General features: G+C 40.1%; 1 protein-coding gene across 1 annotated transcript; it reads left to right on the top strand.

Moving 5' to 3' along the window:
* The first annotated feature begins 9,208 nt into the window (after positions 1-9,208).
* Positions 9,209-21,372, top strand: myhb (myosin, heavy chain b). Its single transcript, XM_042707891.1, has 40 exons — positions 9,209-9,645; positions 10,387-10,601; positions 10,691-10,836; positions 10,934-11,090; positions 11,234-11,261; positions 11,371-11,482; positions 11,709-11,801; positions 11,894-11,957; positions 12,051-12,149; positions 12,250-12,353; positions 12,444-12,582; positions 12,697-12,815; positions 12,906-13,055; positions 13,154-13,324; positions 13,538-13,841; positions 14,138-14,208; positions 14,318-14,405; positions 14,604-14,721; positions 14,849-14,972; positions 15,061-15,197; positions 15,301-15,556; positions 15,657-15,899; positions 15,998-16,174; positions 16,259-16,404; positions 16,515-16,605; positions 16,692-17,081; positions 17,186-17,312; positions 17,420-17,538; positions 17,624-17,820; positions 17,920-18,103; positions 18,271-18,436; positions 18,615-18,739; positions 18,870-19,178; positions 19,258-19,461; positions 19,604-19,729; positions 19,860-20,030; positions 20,494-20,598; positions 20,697-20,792; positions 21,018-21,149; positions 21,355-21,372. Exons 2-40 carry the CDS (start codon positions 10,394-10,396, stop codon positions 21,370-21,372), a joined length of 5,814 nt encoding a protein of 1,937 aa, XP_042563825.1. The 5' UTR covers positions 9,209-9,645; positions 10,387-10,393.
* Positions 21,373-22,241: the final 869 nt, after the last annotated feature.

The following is a 22,241-nucleotide window of genomic DNA, read 5'->3' as shown; positions in this document are numbered from 1 at the left end:
GTTTTAAAGAGGGACAGAATATGTCTTAAAACGTACTATTCTTAAATAGTTCCTTTTATAATTCTTGACAATACACCTGAAAAGTCTGCATAGATCTAAGCTCTACTGTAGCCCCACCCAGCTGCCCCAGGATATAAAGCCCTCGTGTGTCTCTCTCTTTTACCTCTCACACCATCAGATTTTTTAAACAACATTTTCAGAAAATCAATGAAATGCCATTTGAACAGTTAAATATATCTAAAGTGATCTGGCTCACCATGAGCCTATAATACTGTCCTTTGAATGTGATGATCAGACATGTCAGATGTCAGACTCAGGACACCCAGATATTTACAAGCATTTGGACAATGAGCCAACAAAAGATCATCTTCAGATTTTTCTCCACTAGACAGAGTATGCCTTTCTGAAGAACAGACGTAGCAAGATTCCACAGTGGTCACACGTAATGCCCATTGGAGTATATTCACTGGCAAATATGTGCCACTCAACATATCGCCCCTTACAGCTGTTTCATGGATGAAGCTGTGCTATAAATAGCCATGGTTATCCCATGTCATTCTGCATGACAGCGCAAATGAAATGATACTGAAGGAAGTAAGGACATGATACTGGATGGGACACTGTTGAGATTCTAAGTTGTCTTGAACCAAACATGTGAGGCCATTTTGGACACAAGTAACACTGCTGGAGCAGTGACAAAGTTATTGAGTGATAATAAAGTTCTTGAGTGATGCCAGTAATGCAAAATCCATGTTAAAGGTAATGATCTGGGGAAAATATCTCAACGCAGCTCATGGGTTTATGCAAATATTGCAACAAATAATTATTGATCTTAAATGTTATTTATGTTTGATGTAATTCCTCCTACCTTTCATGTTTGCCTTCATGCCTGGTGCTATAATTATGGAGCGCTGTTCGGGACATTGCTATTTTGTTAGATAGGGTTTTCACTTTGTCCGTATGCAGGCAAGCAATAGCAAAATGATTTGAAAAGATCATTAAAAGTGAACAAAGAACCATATATGACTTCTAACAGCATCCTGCATTGTATGTTCAGCAGATATCAGTTACAAGGAATCTTTTTCCAGAAATATCTGTCCTAAAGACATATTCATAGCTGCATTGTAAAAATGCTTTGGCAAGTCCGTGGCCTCTTGGAAGATAGTCCAGTGATCCCACCTTGACAGATGTGTCACTGAAAGCCTTGCTGGCCCCTCCGTCCAGAGCCTTTGTCTGGGAGTTTATTATTATCCCAGTCTAGCCAGTCAAGGCCAGTCAGGACAGTGTGAACCGATGTATACTGGCCTCTCAACAAATGTAATTTGAGTAGATAGTGCTGTTTAAGGGCATGACTAAATATGCCAATGGACTGTCCACAAGTAAATGTAACTGTCAGGGAAACATTTACAGTACAGGGCTTTATTATTAACTTTCCTTTGTGAGATATGAATGAAGGCCATCTTTATTTTCTTCATTTCTATTTCTCAATATATCCCAAACATACTGTCTTTCTGTACACATTTACATTTGGTCAGTGTGTGTGCACCCAGGGAATCCAACAATACCAAGTACAACTTGACCAGAAATTCAAACCCACACTAAAACCCTAATAGTATCCCCCATCCCTTTGTCGGGTCTCAACCCAATTGGAAGTTGTACAAATTCCTGTGATGATTGATCGAAGTGTGGATTTGTGTGAAGGATTGAATTGTGTGTGCCGTCAACAGGTAGGTTTAAGGCTGCAGCTGCTTGTTCCATCCTGCACCTACTAATTAGTCTTGACCCCTGACCTTTTGCGTTCTGTTTGGTTGTGTACTGTTTTCTTCTTTTGTAACTGTTGTGTGTGTTGCCTTGTCATTATCAAGGTTATTGAGAGTAGTTGGAAGAGGAGCACCAGCAGAAGTAGTAGTAGTTGTAGAGGTAGAAGTAGGCCTACATATCATGCATACCATTAGTAAACACACAATATTGACCCAACCAGGATTGACCTATTTACTGATCACAACATTGGGCTAACAGGACCCAGCTTTTTCCTATTCCTATTTCCAAGTCATTTCAGAACAGCTGAGAAGTATTTCTGTGATTGAGTTCAAAGATGGCAAACTTGAACATGAACTAGATTGAGTTCATGGAAAACTTTAAAAGTCAATCAATTCCTTGCGGATACAGTGATTCACCAGGTAAGAAAGGTAGGTAAGTGTGAAAAACTGTTGCTCTCTGCACATGTATTTCTCTCAGCTGTAACATGAATATTTATTTCTATCTAACTAAAAATAAACAATCCAGATATTGACCTATAGGTGTTCATGCAAAGTTCACATTTACTTTTTTCTCTTAATGCAACCTTTGACCAAAACTAATACCACAAAACTTGAAGTATCTTACGGGTCAATTCTAAATGTCTTAATATCAAATGGGTCTATATTTGGTTTATTGTGGAAGATTGTACCCTACACAGATTCATAAACAAATAAAAATGAAAAAGGTGAAAACGGAGGTAGAATGAGTTGGAAAGGTTGGGTGGATCAATTAAATTCATTTATGACATACAGCGCTTTGCAAACGTTATAGCCATTTTACTGTAGAGAAATCAAATAAGTAAATGTTCTGAAAATGCATATCACTGGCAAAGTGCATGAAAATACCATCAGGTGACATGTGAGCCCTGACCCTGACCCTGACCCTGACCCTGACCCTGACCCTGACCCTGACCCTGGCCCTGGCCCTGCTGACTGTACCATCAGGGGACATGTGAGCACGATGAATGCTTGTGAAAGGGGCACAGGAGACACTACCCCTCCTAGGCTATTTTTTATGTGCAAGGATAGTGTGGTCACCTAAGGTCACCTGGCAAACATTGTTCTAAGATCTCTAAAATCTCTGGGGGAATTGTGAAGTGATGACTTGTTTATCACATCAGAATCTTTTAGGTGATGTAATTGGTTATCTGACACCACCACTTTGAGTTCATTCCTTTTCTCTGGCCAAAGCCCTTGAGGCCATTGAGTCCTGGCCCACCCAGCACCACCCCTGCCAAATTTACTACCATTTCTTCCCTTTTCCACAGCACATGCACCTGCTACTTCCGGCAGCTGATTACATTATCAATCTACAGGCCAGGGTATTTTAAGAATGTGGCTATTAAGACAGAGCTGTTGACAAAGCGGTTTAACGTGCCAAAGTTAGGTTCGGGTGATGACAGCTAGTTAACGTCTATGTCCTGGATAGAATCAATGCTACACTGTGTAGCAGTATTGGTTGAAAGCCATTTTAGCTTCGCTATTTGTAATATTATTGTACATGTGAACTAGTTTATCTGTCTTGTTCATTTTCTACTACCAGCATCAGTGTATTTCTTTATTTTAGTTTCAGAGCAGACTGAACATGACTCTGAATGCCGAGTGAACACCATTGGATGTTATCTTATGTATATTTATTTACATACATTGGTGTGGGGGGGGGGGGGATCATAAATGCCCAGGTCTTGTCCTGCCCCTGAAAACAGGGAGCTGGAGCAGCCATCTTGCTAAATAGGCCGCATTACTCGTATGTCACTGATAGGTTAGTGTAGTACAGTACAGTGCACTGTTGAAGACAGAAGAGAGAGAGCGATAGGGCATAGCTCCTCTAAATCATCCCCTCAAGCTTGACCTGATGGAGTCCATGCTCCTTCAAATCCTCCCAATCAGCCCAAATCAGCCTATTCCTGCTACAAAATCATGTATAGGAGGCAGTTGAGCTTTGTGTGTGAAGGGTATAAAGATACCCAAAGTAGCTCTCTGTTATGTGCAATGAATAGAAACAGAAGCAGTATATTAACCACGTCAAAGATCAGCTCCATAATAACTCACCATTGTAGTGGTTGACCCTAAGGCCTGGGAGCACTGCCTTGCAAACAGACACAGCTGACAGTCCCCAATTAGAGAGGAGACCCTGCAGGCAGAACATGTCAGGCATTTATCAGCTGAGCACAAAATGAGTAGAGGAAAAAAACAATGGCCGTACCTCATCCTACTGATTAAATGTCACAAATCATCATAGTAAATAAGCCTGGGTCAGCAGAGGTTCATCCCCTAAAATGCCTACATTAAAAAGAGAAAGACAAAAGCAAATAATACAAAACAACAAAAATATCATAAAATATTTGACATATATATGTACATACAATATTTTATATTCAGTGACATGTCTGTTTTTGGACATAGATTTCAAGGCAGGTGGTGGGGATGTTTGCCATAACACATGATTATGTCAACCGTCTACCCTGTTGAGGACGTATATAAAACTTAAGATCACAGAATAACAACTTAACTCTTGGAATCACAACATGGCCTGCTCTGTCCTCCAGTCACACCTCACCGCCATCTGGATGGCCATGGGTGTGACATTCTCCTGCCTTGTCACAGGGTGGCAGCAACACCAACGAGGGGGAAGTGGGGGACTTAAGGGTCAGTCAAGACACATGAGTTAAGACTAGAAAAGCATGGTGCTAGCAACAAGGTCACATTCACTTACCAAGGAGTTCAAGTAGCCCAGATAGAATTATTGCCTAGGCAGTTGTCACTTTAGACAGAGGTGTAGTGTAGCTTACTACAAATATAAAAGGAGTTGAGAATGTGGAGAAATTGCAGCCAAAGTTAACAAGGCATCCTAAGAGCAAATGAGATGGTGATATGTTTCACACTAAGAAGTGATAATATGACCTCATCATTAGAGTCTAGCAGAAGTAATACTATACCACATGAGTTGTATATGGTTGCTGGATATAGAGATCTTGAGTGAGAACTATTATCAGTGGTCAGACGTATTAACAGTTGCTTCAGCAATTTAGAGCTGGATTCTCAAGACATCCATCTCCATGTCCACTCTCAGGCAGTCCCCAGACAGTAGTCCTGTGGATGTACTAAAGTAAGTGCTATCCTAGGTCTATTTTATTCTCTCAAAGACGTTTCTCTGACTGTAAATCAGTTAATGTGTGTATATCATGTATCAGAACGGAACAATAATACTGTCATATATAGTAAACTATATATCATACATCTGTTGATGATATTGGCCCAGACTTTGTATTTTAAACAGAAATTTATTTTTATGTTAATCATTGTTTTGTGCATATAATACATCCAAGTATGAACCTAAATGATACACATAATTCTAGTTTTATTAATCAAATCAAGAGGGAAGCCCAACTGTCTTCGCACTGGCCAGTAATGGCGTCTTTGGTGTCAAAAAGCTTTAAGCTACATGATTAGAGCGCTATGCAAGTCATTATTGATATTACTAACAGACGGTATGATAATGGTGTAGTTATATTACCTCTATGGCCATTTGAATAGTTTAAAAGATCAGAAAGTCACATTGTTGTAACATATATCCTCCAGAAGGTTTCTTTGTTGTAGTTTATCGAGTCATTTTGTTCATCTATTTAGAAGATCAAATATTAACAAACAAATATGTGTGTCTGTCTGAACAATCCATTGCCATTTCAGAGTTATAAATGGTCTGAGTCTGCCATCTGCTGGCAATTGTAATGAACAGTTAACCTTTAAAGAAGTGATCCTTTTGGCATACTGTATGTCCTCCTTACTGAAATGTCTTTTTTATTAATGTAGCTTTTCTGACTGAATGTTTTTAACTTATCTAACATTTTGAACAAATTATTTCCTCAGGGCAGTATTCAGTATTGTTTGGTACTAAAAGGTTTTAAATATTTCATATTCATGAAAGCCTTCATCACAACACTAAAGAAAAATACTAAAAAAAAGGAGGCTTACTCAACAGTCAAGGGTTATTGTTTGACTCCCTTTGATTTTTGGTCTATCAGGTAACCCCATTCCAGTCAGGTGACTGGTCTTAACCAATCATTACCATCATATTATCAATAGTATTACTTCTTTAATTAATAAGTAGTATTACTAGTTATACGGATCGACCCTTCCACTTGTCTACCGTCAACACCCTCTTTAACTGTACTGATCATTCATTTTTGCTTAACTGTTAATAGGTCCTAACACTAAATGTGAGCTATACGGAGCTATACTGATACAGAGTCTCCTCTCACACGAGTTAGCACTTGAACTGCTTTAGTGCTACATTGCTTTGGAACAGCAAAACAAACATAATGGTCATGTATGTTAATCCTGATAGTTGTAATATGAACATAGTAGTCATTTTGATCTTTACAGCACCTCTATTACACTTAATGCTATTGAAAAGATACCAGCAATGTAAAAAACCAGATGATTAAATTAACGAGACAATAAAAAAATAGCAGGCAGAAAGAAACTAAAAAACTAAATCAGAAATGAATACACAATGTAAACAACTATCTTTACAGACAAAAACAAGATTGCATATTAAATAAAATAGGGTAAATAAAAAAGGTTGTGATTTTTTTTTTTTTTTTTACCTTCGCATAGCCAGCAAATGTCCAAATAAGTGCCCAGATCATCACCATCATGAATACTCAAGATCACCCGTCATCACAAATGTCATCATGGCTTTGGTCTGGTTGCAGGAACCAACAAAAGGTGTATGCCTCCATCATCCCAGCAATGATGTCATTCACAAGAGCACACAAGCTTGATTGTTCTATCGCTTTATCATAATAACTTTGCAATCCAACAAATTTAGAAAGGAAGTAGTTTTCAAGGAGATGGCAGAAACAGGCAAGACGGCATGGAACATTCAAATCATTAGAGCTGATGTTCTGACCAGTTCAAGGTGTAGCCTGTTATTGTTGTGTTGGTCCAAAGCCTTTTCCAAAGCAAACAGGTTTTTAAAGCTGTCTCATCCCATGTTACCAGAATATAGATAAAACACTGAAGTGCCAAGTTTCAGGGGAAAGAAATCTAGCACTCAGTCTTCTTCTGAGGCAGTAATTGCAGTTAGAGACATTTAGCGGGAGAGACTACATACCTGATACCATCACAACTTCCACTTCTGTTGCTTGCAGCATCAATTCTGGGGGGTAGGGGGGAAGGAGAAGAAGAAAGAGCATGATCTGATCTTTGAGCAGTGATTATATACCGCATCCACATAACAATAGGGTAGTAAGGTCATTCTCAGATGAAGTCCAGTCCATTTATACACATGCCTCAAATGACAACACTCTGCCTCAGACACTCAGATCACCACTCAAATGGATACTTACATCATCTTGGGTTTTGTTTTCACAAGACATTCATATGACAGTTATTGGTTGTATTTCGATTTCACAAGCATCTTACGTCTTTACGCAGAAAGTTATGGTAACATAAAATATAGTCATATCTATCACAAGAAGAACACAAATTACAGAAAATGTGCCTTTGATTTTGAGCAAGAAAGCAGACACACACTACGCCACTTACATGCTGTGGTGCCTTCCGTGCTCCGCTCAACGCTATTCAAACGGTAGCAGCTGCTAAAGAGAGAGATGAGGTGTTGGGGCTCATCGGTTTGTTATTGAAATACAAAGTCCCAGAGCACCACAGCTACATTTACACAATAAGCCTCTTCAGCATGTTGTCACTGAGATGGCCACATGACTACAAACAACTAGGTTGCTATATTTGTATGTTTTCCTAATAAGAATGTTCCACTGTGGAGGAGAGATCAGGTATCACATTTTTATTGAACCAACCAACCCATTATATCACAGATGTAACCTCTTCAGAATTTCTTAGCCCTCCTCCCTTGTCTGCCAGTAATGGATCACCTTTCCCAGGGATAACACACTCCACGGTCTGTGAAATCTCCCTATCTTATGGCATGATCCCTTGCGTGCTACATTTAAAATTCTTGGCAAAATAATGCAAGGGAGGTCATACTGTGGCACCAGTCTTGAACTCTTCTGCTCGAGAGTGAGAGTAGCTCATTTCATAAGGTCAACATTTTTATTCAGCTGAATTTATTTGGTGCATTTAAAAGGAAATGCAGAGGTTTGTGAAATTGGTTACAGTCCATACTTGTTTTAAGCCAAGTATGTATTACTGTACTGGCACTATTTAAATGGATGCTTGATGCCTGCACACAATATTGTACTGAGTGACACAGAAAGACCGGTGCTGTGAATTAGCCGTCCATTAATGCTAAGCCAATGCAGAAATAGAGCTGAACAATGGCAGCTGCCAGGAGAGTCCTCTTACATCCCTTACTGACGGCAAATGTGTCAACTCCCTTGTGTATTAACAGTTGAAAATCCATTCCAAAAAAGCGACAATGCGAAGAGTATCCAGACATCTGAAGATGCATTATGCAGCATGTTGAATGGAACCGGACAGAGGTCAAGAGACAACTGGCCTCTATTTCTATGTGTGGGGCACACGGACACAGATGAGCCTGTGCTCATACTGCAAGGACACAAAGACTCAAGAAGGGCTGATGCCTGGGATGTTTCTCCCACTCCATCACTTTGAGGGTGGAGAGGGATATGACCACAGCTGTCTTTGCAACAGTGAAGTGTAATCCCTTGGCGGTCTTGTCTATCCGTAAGGCTTTTATTTCTTTGTAAAATGTAAAACGTGTATGCAACAGTACACGGATGACATTTTAAGGCTCCCTCACAGCTAAATGAAGCATCTCTGTTGTGCCAGGGGACATTAAAAAGATGGGGTAGCCCCAAGCTGGAGGCAACTCAATGATGTGACCGTGGGTCCCTGAAAATCAGCAGCTTATTCACAGCTTTTCACTAAAAGATTTGAGTAAAGCCCCTTGAAATATTCTTGTCCATGTCATCCGTCAGTACACCTTACCTCATGTCCTCAGTACCTCTCTAATGGCTTTTTCACTATTTAGTTGGGAAAACATTTAAGAATGTTATCAAAGTAATCATATGCATGGTCAAAATATTGTCTGAAGTACAGATTTCTGCTGTTTGACACACAACCAACATACAAATATTCAACAAAGTTAAACGGTCATGCATATAACTTAAGAGCACTAACTAGTAACTAGTAATCGCATAAGTAAAACAAAACATGTTATTGTTATTGTACAAATCATAGTTTGTCCATGTATGTATATAGTATACTGTATTTATGCTTTTGTATAAATATAGTTTCATTATATTTCATTGCTAGGCTAAGCAATGCTTGACACACCCTTAAACTATAATGGCTTGAACTGTCCAAACACAACAAAGTGTAATGTCATCTCTAGGCTTCTAATGAGCTCTTAAGAGATGCTGTGCATGATTTATCATCGGGATAAAAATAATATCACTGTTGAAGTAGGAGGATGATACTGGAAGGAGATGCTTAAGCAGCCACAGAGGAAGTTCATGACCAAGTAGAGAAAAAGGACCCTGCTGAGGAAGCACTTGTGCCACTATAAAAGAAGCCGCCGCCCCAGACCACTCCAGCAACTGAGAGGCACAGAGCAAAGGTGAGTGGCTTGAGTTGGAGTTGGAGATTTGATTGTTTTGTGCGATCACACAAACTTTTTGTTATGTAGCTATTCAATGCATTATACCAATAGCTGGTTAAAAAGGTAGTGTTGTTTGCCGTCTTATTGCTAAAGGAAACAGCGTTTTGATTTAGTCATTTAATGCTTTTAGATTTTAAACTCACTCCCTGAGCATCCCTTTCTTTTAAATCAGACTTTTTTTTTCTTTTTTCTAGTACACTGAGGCTACAGAGAAGGTCTCCAGTGACATCAAACAGGGTAAATTATGATAGATCAAATATCATGTCCTACCATAATATGAAATGTATGGGTATTGGAAAACTATATAGTGTAACCCTTATTTTATAAAAAAAAACATTGGGTCAGTTTGCTATGGTCAGCACGTTTTCATGACAGGAGACATTTTCCTCTTGTAGGTAAACTGGAGTGATTTTAACTTGTCATGTTCAGAACTCACAATACACACGACAGGCAGATGATTGCTATGATTGGTTGCATGTGCCCTCGTCCTGATTAGTTAGGTCTCAAAGGACCATCTCATTCATTTGACTAAGACACAGTCTTCAGTATGAGTCATGGGAGAGAACAGGTTTGGTCAGATATTAAAATAGATGATCAAATTCTTGACCCTATCTTGAACTATAAAGCTAGGTGTTGCCGAGGAACACCCAGGGCTATTGTGGAACTCAGCTGTAGTGGTGAGCATTAGTCATAATGTGAACTTATTTAGCTTAAAACAATATAGTGAATATGTGTACATATTTAGCTAAAAACAATATAGCAATAATGTGAACTTATTTAGCTAAAAACAATATAGTGAATATGTTCATTATAAAAGACAACAATGCCTTACATGTGGGAGTTCAGAATCAAGCTTCTCATTAGCAAACCCTAGCAAACTAAAATAAATGGATAGATTGGAAAGATGGATAGAATTCAGAAATTCAAGATGTTCACATAGTGTTCACAACCTAACCTACAACTTGTATCTGACCGTAGAGCGAAGATGGGGGACGCAGAGATGGAGTGCTTCGGCGCAGCGGCCATTTACCTCCGTAAACCTGAGAGGGAGCGCATTGAGGCCCAGACCAGACCATTTGATGCCAAAACAGCTTACTTTGTGGTAGAAAAAGACGAGATGTACCTTAAAGGGGTTCTCCAGAGCAGAGAGGGTGGCAAAGCCACTGTCAAAACTCTGTGTCACAAAGTGAGTAATCTAAGACACTACTCAGACTACTGAGTCTGCACGTCTGAAATATCAGCATTAGTCTATGAGTTGTAATTTTGTAATTCACATTTTCACAGGTCCTCACTGTCAAAGAGGATGATATACACCCCATGAATCCTCCAAAATATGACAAAATTGAGGACATGGCCATGATGACCCACCTCAATGAGCCAACTGTGCTGTACAACCTCAAAGAGCGTTATGCAGCATGGATGATTTATGTATGTAAAATACAATTTGGATTATCTACATCTGTAAAATATATAAATAACTTGTAAATAACTTGTGTATGACACTAAAACATGTTCTGTCTCGCAGACCTACTCTGGGCTGTTCTGTGTCACTGTGAACCCCTACAAGTGGCTCCCAGTGTACGACGCTTCGGTTGTCAACGCATACAGGGGCAAGAAGAGAATTGAAGCTCCGCCCCACATCTTCTCCATCTCTGATAACGCCTACCAGTTCATGCTCCAAGGTGAGATGAATGGTAAAAGTGCTTCAGGAGCATATTGCAGAGGTCCACCTGTCATGTGACGTGAGAAGCTCTGATGCTCTGTAGGCTACAGCCTCATTTGTCTGAATGATCACTAAAAGGGTCGGCTCATTTCTCTTTTCCAGATCGTGAAAACCAGTCTATCCTGATCACGTAGGGTGTCTTCAACATTACATAATAACAATGATAATTATATACATAATTCACCTTTCAGCTACACGAAGCGCATGCAGTAATACTCCTTTCATCTGTTTATCCCCAGCGGAGAATCTGGTGCTGGGAAGACTGTGAACACCAAGCGTGTCATCCAGTACTTTGCAACAATTGCAGTGTCTGGAGGAAAGAAAGCTGCGGAAAGCGCTAGCAAAATGAAGGTGGGTAGGAGAAACATCAGATGTATATTCTGATCTCCTTGCACTTTGTCTTATTGAGTAGATTTAGTACGTACTGCTTACTGCAAGATCTCCTACTGTGCTGGTGCTTGAGTGTTGTTCCTCACTTGTAAGTCCGCCAAGTGAATAACTGTAAATGTAAATATTCAGTTATTGGGAGTCAGGTCAACAGCTTCTAAATAGCTAAATGGCCTCACATCTTCTCTAGGGGTCACTGGAGGATCAGATCATTGCAGCCAATCCTCTACTGGAGGCCTATGGTAATGCCAAGACTGTGAGGAATGACAACTCCTCCCGATTTGTAAGTATTTAAAATAAATTAATGGTGAAGTGAATAGTAATTACTATTTGAATTATGCAGTTCATCTTTTTTTTCTGTCACAAATTATTTAGGGTAAATTCATCAGAATCCATTTTAGCACAACTGGCAAACTGGCTTCTGCTGACATTGAGACTTGTGAGTGGTCATTCTCCAGTAGCAGTGAAGAAAATATCCAACCTCTTTTTAGTAACAAAATAATAACATCTCATTGAAAATGCCACATTACAGATCTGCTGGAGAAGTCAAGAGTGACATTTCAGCTGTCAGCTGAGAGGAGCTACCACATCTTCTACCAGCTTCAGACGGGACACAAGCCTGAGCTGATTGGTAATAAAGCACGGATATGTAACTGATAGAATGTTAATAATACTGGTTTGTGTAAGCCTCTCAGAAGTCACATGATATTTTTCTTCGTTTCTGTTTTCAGACGCCCTTCTAATCACCACCAACCCATATGATTTCCCTATGATCAGTCAAGGTGAAATCACTGTCAAGAGTATCAACGATGTGGATGAGTTTATTGCTACAGATGTAAGACACCAAAACACAAATACGTGCAATTTAAGCAAAGCAAAGTTAATAGGAATCTAATCAACACCATACACTATTTCGTCCTGTCAGACTGCAATAGATATTTTGGGTTTCACCGCTGAGGAGAAATTGGGCATCTACAAGCTTACCGGTGCTGTGATGCACCATGGAACCATGAAGTTCAAGCAGAAGCAGAGAGAGGAGCAGGCTGAGCCTGACGGCAATGAGGGTGAGGAAAATGTTAATTTCAAGTGTGTTTAAAATGTAAATATATACAGCATGCTCATATGACAAATGAAGGCCAAAAGCATGTTAAATGTTTCTTGAAATATACTCCATTTAGAGGCTGATAAAATCGCCTACCTCTTGGGCCTGAACTCTGCTGACATGCTGAAGGCTCTGTGCAACCCCAGAGTGAAGGTCGGAAATGAGTTTGTGACCAAAAGCCAAACTGTACCACAGGTTAGCAGCTTTGCAAAACATAAGATGTCATATTATGTATAATGTTTTTTGCCCTATTATGTACTCATAATGTTATTTACTCCTGACCAGGTCAACAATTCTGTTATGGCTCTGTGTAAGTCAATATATGAGAAGATGTTCTTGTGGATGGTCGTCCGTATTAATGAGATGCTGGACACAAGGCAGCCAAGACAGTTCTTCATTGGTGTGCTGGACATCGCTGGATTTGAAATCTTTGATGTGAGTGAATGTCTATTCATAATGATATAATTACTTCAGCTTCATACACATTAGTTTGTTGCTAAGCTTGTCTGTGTTTTTGCCTATTTTAACACCAGTTCAACAGCTTGGAACAACTGTGCATCAACTTCACCAATGAGAAACTGCAACAGTTCTTCAATCACCACATGTTTGTGCTGGAGCAAGAGGAATACAAAAAAGAAGGAATTGACTGGGAGTTCATTGACTTTGGCATGGACTTGGCTGCCTGCATTGAGCTTATTGAGAAGGTAATGTTGCCAGACACCTAGTGAGAAAAAAAAGTGTGCATAACATTTTCTTGGTCGACCAACACACTGTCTGAAAATATGAGTGAAAGCTAAGACACAAAGCTGAGACACAGAAACTGAGAAAGCTGAGCTACAGTACATCCCTTGTCACAGGACCATGGACTGTACCAGACAAGTGCACTGTCAAACTTTAAAATGTGCTCTCTTTAACAGCCAATGGGCATCTTCTCCATCCTTGAAGAGGAGTGTATGTTCCCCAAGGCCTCAGACACCACCTTCAAGAACAAGCTGTATGATCAGCATCTTGGTAAAACCAAGTGCTTTGAGAAACCAAAACCAGTAAAGGGTAAACCAGAGGCCCACTTCTCCCTGGTGCACTACGCTGGCACTGTGGACTACAACATCAATGGATGGCTGGACAAGAACAAAGACCCACTGAATGACTCTGTTGTGCAGCTGTACCAGAAGTCTTCAGTCAAACTGTTGGCACTTTTGTATGCATCTCATAGTGCTGAAGGTACAGATCATTTTGAACATGATTTACAGCAGGGCTCAGTTTACGTCTGACTTTGAGTCATATATGTTGGGTAGCCACAGTTTCTGTGGGACACGCAGTGTCTTTCTTGATAGCCACTCAGTGCAGGTAGCATTCTGTTAGTGTTAAATATCCAGTACAAATTAAACAGAGGATATGCTTGATCTGATTGTTTATAGTTGGATTTTCATTTTGTGACTGGGTGCAATGCAAACTGCAACCTGCAATGGTTTAGTAAATAGATGTTGTATGACTTTTGTTCTAATGGTAATAAACAGGTGATGGTGCCGGCAAGAAAGCAGGCAAGAAGAAGGGTGGTTCCTTCCAGACTGTGTCTGCTCTGTTTAGGGTATGTTGAAGATTACAATTTGATAATGTTACTTTTTTTTTGAATGGCTGAAGACTGATTATAGGACCTTGTACTTAGTACTGAGAACTTAAAATCCTTTATTCTGCAGGAGAACCTGGGCAAGCTGATGAGCAACCTGAGGAGCACCCACCCTCATTTTGTGCGCTGTCTGATTCCCAATGAATCAAAGACTCCAGGTTTGAGTCACTGAATTTACTGACTAGTTGGCTGTGCAGTCTAAACACATTTACTGACTAGTTGGCTGTGCAGTCTAAACACATTTACTGACTAGTTGGCTGTGCAGTCTAAACACATTTCTGTTCACATTCCAGTTGTCTCCAGTCTTGTAAGGCACGTTATCAACAGACAGCAGTATTAACATTTTCCAATTTTAGGTCTGATGGAGAATTTCCTGGTCATCCACCAGCTGAGGTGTAATGGTGTTCTGGAGGGCATCAGAATCTGCAGAAAGGGCTTCCCCAGCAGAATCATTTATGCTGACTTCAAGCAGAGGTACATCATAGGATATACATCTTACTTTAAAATTAAACCACCTGTTGCTCCAGTCATTTACATTTGAAGCAGAATATGTTTATTGTTTCCCTTATTGTTTCTTATTCCTTCATTACATGTGATTTAGATACAAAGTATTGAATGCCAGTGTCATCCCAGACGGACAATTCATTGACAACAAGAAGGCCTCAGAGAAACTCTTGGGCTCCATAGATGTAGATCGCACTCAGTACAAGTTTGGACACACCAAGGTAAAGGATTTAGAACTCTGTCCCAAGAGACCTGCTCCTTGACTTATTTTGAAGTGTTTTTAAGTATGTAAAGATCCTTTGTCCATAGGTGTTCTTCAAAGCTGGTCTGCTGGGAACCCTTGAGGAGATGCGAGATGAGAAGCTGGCATCTCTGGTCACAATGACTCAGGCTCTCTGCCGTGCCTTCCTTATGAGGAAGGAGTTTCTCAAGATGATGGAAAGGAGGTAACAAAATATAAAATTAGGATGACTATAGTCATCACAAAAGCTGAAACGACTCAAGCTGATTTCATGTGGAATTAAACTCAAATACTTTTTATCCTTATAGAGAGGCCATCTTTAGTATACAGTACAACATCCGCTCATTCATGAATGTGAAACACTGGCCATGGATGAAGCTGTACTTCAAGATCAAGCCTCTTCTGAAGAGTGCTGAAACTGAGAAGGAAATGGCAGCAATGAAGGAGAACTTTGAGAAAATGAAATTGGACCTTGAAAAAGCCCTGGCCAAGAAGAAGGATCTTGAGGAGAAGATGGTCTCTCTACTGCAAGAGAAAAATGACCTGCAACTGCAAGTGGCATCTGTGAGTCAACATTTCATAAATTACAGTGAAAAGGGTTTAGTCTTTTGAGATTAAGATTATATTTGTAATCCACTTATTTCTTCTGCTTATTTCCCTATAGGAATCAGATGGCCTCTCAGATGCTGAGGAGAGATGTGAGGGTCTCATTAAGAGCAAAATCCAGATGGAGGCCAAACTCAAAGAGACGACTGAGAGGCTGGAGGATGAGGAGGAAATCAACGCTGAGCTGACTGCCAAGAAGAGGAAACTGGAGGATGAGTGCTCTGAACTGAAGAAGGACATTGATGACTTGGAGCTCACCCTGGCCAAAGTGGAGAAGGAAAAACATGCTACAGAAAACAAGGTTTACATTTAATTTACACCATACATTAAGTTTCAGTAAATACCACTGTTGTGTCTGAATCTAGATCTCATGACATTTTTTTTTTTACTTTTTCACAGGTTAAAAACCTTACAGAGGAAATGGCATCCCAAGATGAAATCATTGCTAAGTTAACCAAGGAGAAGAAAGCCCTCCAAGAGGCACACCAGCAGACACTGGATGATCTCCAAGCAGAGGAAGACAAAGTCAACTCTCTGACCAAAGCAAAGGCCAAACTTGAACAACAGGTCGATGATGTAAGTACAGCAAAGAAGAGCCTCTATAAAGTATTAGAATAAATATGATTATTGACTTCATTGTTTATTGTTATTAACACCTAGCTGGAAGGATCATTGGAGCAGGAGAAGAAGCTCCGCATGGATCTTGAAAGAGCCAAGAGAAAGCTTGAGGGTGACCTGAAACTGACACAGGAATCCATAATGGATCTGGAGAATGACAAGCAGCAGACAGAAGAGAAGCTAAAGAAGTAAGACACTGTTTAAAACCCTCTTAATAAATGCGATTATAATTGATGCAATTAAATGCAACTAAATACAAGATATTTGATACATAACAACTATGGTATTGTTCAAATAGAAAAGACTTTGAAACAAGCCAACTTCTCAGCAAGATTGAAGATGAACTGTCAATGGGAGCTCAGCTTCAGAAGAAGATTAAGGAACTCCAGGTGCTACATTAAGTCTGAATGTTGATATTCATCTGGATGTATAAGTTTGCATGAAATATTCAGCAATCCAAAATCCTTTCTTTCAGGCTCGCATTGAAGAACTGGAGGAAGAAATCGAGGCTGAACGTGCTGCTCGGGCCAAGACTGAGAAGCAGAGATCTGATCTCGCCAGGGAACTTGAGGAGATCAGTGAGAGGCTTGAGGAGGCTGGTGGGGCCACTAGTGCTCAGATTGAGATGAATAAGAAGCGTGAGGCAGAGTTCCAGAGGCTGCGTCGTGATCTTGAAGAGTCCACCCTGCATCATGAAGCTACTGCTGCCGCTCTCCGCAAGAAGCAGGCCGACAGTGTAGCTGAACTGGGTGAGCAGATCGACAACCTTCAGCGTGTCAAGCAAAAGCTGGAAAAGGAGAAGAGTGAATACAAAATGGAGATTGATGACCTATCCAGCAATATGGAGTCGGTTGCCAAATCCAAGGTAATTGACTTTGCGAAGGTCTAAAAATGTAAAGTTGAAATGATTATATCATGACAATAATGACAGTCAAATGAAGGAGGTTAACAAAATAACTTATTTGACAGGCAAACCTTGAGAAGATGTGCAGAACTTTAGATGACCAGGTCAGTGAATTCAAAACCAAGAATGAGGAACACGTTCGTCACTTGAATGACTTCAGTGTACAAAAAGCCAGACTTCAAACCGAAAATGGTATGTTATGTAAATGTATATAAAAAGATGAAAAAGTAACTTTCTTGCTGATGTTTTTGAAATGCAGAATGAGAGTAATTTGTATCTCTGTCAATACAATGTATTAGGTGAGATGGGCCGTCAGCTTGAGGAGAAAGAGGCCCTTGTTACTCAGCTCACCAGAAGCAAGCAAGGTTACACTCAGCAGATTGAGGAGCTGAGGAGGCAAATGGAGGAGGAAGTCAAGGTAATTAAAGCTAACTGTTAAATATATTGACCTCATCCTTACAATGACCTTTGGAAGATTCATATTTTCAAAATATTTTCTAAAGGCCAAGAATGCCTTGGCTCATGCTGTCCAATCAGCTCGTCATGACTGTGACCTGCTCAGAGAGCAGTTTGAGGAGGAGCAGGAGGCCAAGGCTGAGTTACAGCGTGGAATGTCCAAGGCCAACAGTGAGGTGGCTCAGTGGAGGGCCAGATATGAAACTGATGCCATCCAACGCACTGAGGAGCTGGAGGAGGCCAAGTAAGACATGATCGTAGCATAACTACCATATCTATCATGTTAAGCCATTCAAAAAGGACGTTAAAATCCCAATTTCTGTCAATTATTCATTCATTTTAGGAAAAAGCTTGCCCAGCGTCTCCAAGATGCTGAGGAGTGTATTGAGGCTACGAACTCCAAGTGTGGCTCTCTGGAGAAGACCAAGCAGAGACTCCAGGGTGAAGTGGAGGACCTCATGATTGATGTAGAGAGGGCAAACACACTGGCTGCCAACCTTGATAAGAAACAGAGGAACTTTGACAAGGTAAAAAACCCCTTTCAGCATTGGATAATATATGATCCTATAGCCAACGTTTTTGTGTAGATCTTGAAAGGGAATTATTATTTATGTACAAATCTAAATACATGAATTTACTTAAACTCAAAGTGAAAATATGAAGTAGGCTCATTAAATACTCATTACACAATTAGGTCCTGGCAGAATGGAAGCAGAAGTATGAGGAGGCCCAGGCTGAGCTCGAAGGTGCACAGAAAGAGGCTCGCTCTCTCAGCACTGAGCTCTTCAAGATGAAGAACTCCTATGAAGAGGCTCTGGATCATCTGGAGACCCTGAAGAGGGAGAACAAGAACCTGCAGCGTAAGCATGATTGAACACAAACAATCAATATTAAAAAGAATTTTGAGATGTTCATTTTTAAATGTAGATGTTGTATCCACAAAGTAGTGGGTATAAACATGTTTCAACAACTATTAGGTAAAATATACTGGAGATACCATGTATTGTCTGATTCCAAACATATATGAATATCTCACAGAGGAAATATCAGACTTGACTGAGCAACTGGGTGAGACTGGTAAAACCATCCATGAGCTGGAAAAAGGAAAGAAGACAGTAGAAGCAGAAAAAGCAGAAATCCAGACTTCCCTTGAGGAGGCAGAGGTGAGAGCGCTGTGGTCTCAGGATAAAAACCTCAGTTTAGTGTTTGAAAGATGTTAATATTTTGGGGATGACAGGTTCTACTAACTGAATCTATTATGTATACTATTATTCTGATTTTTTTTAAACTCAGGCAACTCTTGAGCATGAGGAGTCCAAGATTCTTCGTGTCCAGTTAGAGCTCACGCAGGTTAAAGGTGAGATTGAACGCAAACTGTCTGAGAAGGATGAGGAGATGGAACAGATCAAGAGGAATAGCCAGAGGGTGATTGACTCCATGCAGACCGCTTTAGATTCTGAAATCAGGAGCAGAAATGATGCCATGAGAATCAAGAAGAAGATGGAGGGAGACCTCAATGAAATGGAGATTCAGCTAAGCCACGCCAATCGTCAGGCATCTGAGGCCCAGAAACAGCTGAGGAATGTCCAGGGACATCTCAAGGTATTTAAATGTATTATTCATATTTTTTTTCTTTTCAGTTCTTTAATTATAAAAAAGTAACACTAATTGTATTGTGAAGGATGCCCAACTGCACCTGGATGAAGCCCTGAGAGGACAAGAGGACATGAGAGAGCAAGTTGCCATGGTGGAGCGCAGGAACGCCCTAATGCTAGCTGAGATCGAGGAGCTGAGAGCTGCCCTGGAGCAGACAGAGAGAGGCCGCAAAGTGGCCGAGCAGGAGCTGGTCGATGCCAGCGAGCGTGTAACAATGCTCCACTCCCAAGTGAGAACATCCCAGAACACATAAAATAACAATAAATAGTATATTATTTATTTTATATGAAATATATAATAATGTTGATATACATATACCATAATTGTATTGCAATAAGTTAAAGTGATACCTCTTTCTTTTATTCAAATAGAACATTAGTCTCATCAATACCAAGAAAAAGCTGGAGGCTGATCTAATTCAAATTCAAGGTGAGGTGGAAGATGCGGTCCAAGAGGCCAGAAATGCAGAGGATAAGGCCAAAAAAGCCATCACTGATGTGAGTTCATTTTGCATAGTTTTTCCTATTATTATAAGTCCTGGCTGAATGTACCATATGAATTCATTTTGACATTTTGACAAACCCTGGCAAAAGAATGTACTGACCAATGTTAAAAAAAAAAATTCAGGCTGCCATGATGGCTGAGGAACTGAAGAAGGAGCAGGACACCAGTGCTCACCTGGAGAGGATGAAGAAGAACCTGGAGGTCACCGTCAAGGACCTGCAGCATCGCCTGGATGAAGCTGAGAACCTGGCCCTGAAGGGTGGAAAGAAACAGATCCAGAAACTAGAGTCAAGGGTAAGTCGCTCACAACAAGGAACTGACTGAAAGTCGTTTGAATAAGCTATGTAAAGTCAATTTCAAATATATTTACATCCATGAGGTTAAATCTTGGCCTTCTGACCTTAAATATGCATAGTATCGACCTAGTCTAAAATAGGAAGCTTACTTATTAATTGTTGAATTTCAGCAATATATCTGCCAAAAACAATACTGTGAAAGCTGTTCACCTAGAGCCTAAGCACAAAGTGTAGAGCTTAGGTGGCTACTGGGAAGGGCAGTTGTGTTTATCTCACCTTCAAATGAATTTGAGGTGGCTAACACTGGCTACTGACTAAGACATAACTTTAAAAACTTTGAAAACCTGCACAATGTTCCTTACGATAGCTGGCAATGTGTACCAAGAAAGATTATACTGGCAGTAGTATGTTTTAGTTTTAGTAGATATATATTTACTCATGGTCGTCCAATTATGTTAAAGATACGTGAGCTGGAAGCTGAGTTTGAGGCTGAACAGAGACGTGGAGCTGATGCTGTGAAAGGTGTCCGCAAATATGAGAGGAGAGTGAAAGAGCTCACATATCAGGTTCAGTATAATTCTGTACAAACATTTTCTAATATAAGAATTTGACATCATGTGGTGGGCTAAATAGATTTTCGAAGCAATAAACTTGTTTTTCACAGACTGAAGAAGACAAGAAGAATATAAGCAGGCTTCAGGACCTGGTAGATAAACTGCAGCTGAAAGTTAAGGCCTACAAGAGACAGACTGAGGATGCTGTGAGTGCATTTCAAATGGACATTCCATGACACACACTACTATTCTTTAAACAATCATTTGACATACATGCACTCCTATTACGATCACCAATAATGTTGGTCGGCTGTAAATACAATCACATTGTAAAAATAATTATGTAAATCAAATACTTTGCACCAAGAAGCCTCTGTCTACCTTTTCATCAAAAAAGGGCTTGGTCCAAAACCTATTTCCTCTTTCCACAGGAGGAACAAGCCAACACTCACCTGTCCAGACACAGGAAGGCGCAGCATGAGTTTGAGGAGGCTCAGGAACGTGCTGACATCGCTGAGTCCCAGGTCAACAAGCTCAGGGCCAAGAGCCGTGAATTTGGCAAGGTAAGTTAACATATTTCCGTTAGCATATTAATATATATTTCTCTTGATAGTGTTAATTAGCCCTTGCTCTAGGGGATTCAGGCTCTGGGATCTTTAAAGCACCTAGTGACAATTTCAATTGTTATTGGCGCTATGTACAGTAAATACAATTGAATTAAAATGGAATTTTATGTACTCCCCTAATTTATCCTCAATTCTTCCACAGGGCAAGGAAGCAGAGTGAATCTACTGCTAATGAACAAGCACTCATACAATATGATGCGCTTGTGAATGGTCCATACAGTCTGTTCTCTCATTGAATAAAATAGTTTTGAAATCTCAGCAAATTTTGTATTTGATTATTTATGTGTCCTATGAGTGAATCAAACTAGTGCTATTTGTACTGGAGGCCTGGTCATTGCACACTATTTCTATTCTTTCAGATATATTTACAGGTTTACAAGATCACACACAAAAATTCAGTTATTTATTTAAAGTGTAACCGCACCCTTAAATGTGCTGTAAACTTAATGATATGGTCGTACTGTGATCAAACACATCAATGCAAGGGTTAATATTGACAAAATTCGCATTTTTATAGAGTCATGAAAATTGCTCAATACACCATCTACTGTTTAAAATAGTGAACTAGTGAATTTGTGTGAATGCAGGCGGAAGCAAGTGTGTCATCCTCCTGTCTGCTAAACCTAGTCCATTAAATTATATTGTTTGAATCTGATCCAAATCCTACCCTATCATTATCCTAATGACTATTTCACAGATAAACCTAGTAAGCCCCGCTCTCTCGAAGAAAAAAAAAAGAACGGTGAGCGAACGGTTCTCAGAAAGGACCAAAGCCATAAGCTCCCTTCAAAGTTATTCCCATCACTAATTTAAAATCACCCTGAACCTTGCAAGGCCGATGCTGACGTAGAGTCAACTGTTTAGGACTTATTTATGTCATAAAAAAGGGCAGCCCACCTCCCCCAGCCTCTGCCCGTTAGTGTGAGTCTCATGTTGATTTGCTTGTCAGGACTCATCATTCACTCATCATTCACCCCCAGCCCATAGCCCACTTTTTAGCATTCTACAAAAATTTGCAGTGGGTGGAGT

This window comes from Clupea harengus, chromosome 5 (assembly GCF_900700415.2).
Source record: "Clupea harengus chromosome 5, Ch_v2.0.2, whole genome shotgun sequence".
Taxonomy (NCBI): Eukaryota; Metazoa; Chordata; class Actinopteri; order Clupeiformes; family Clupeidae; genus Clupea; species Clupea harengus.
This window is presented reverse-complemented; position numbering and strand designations above follow the sequence as displayed.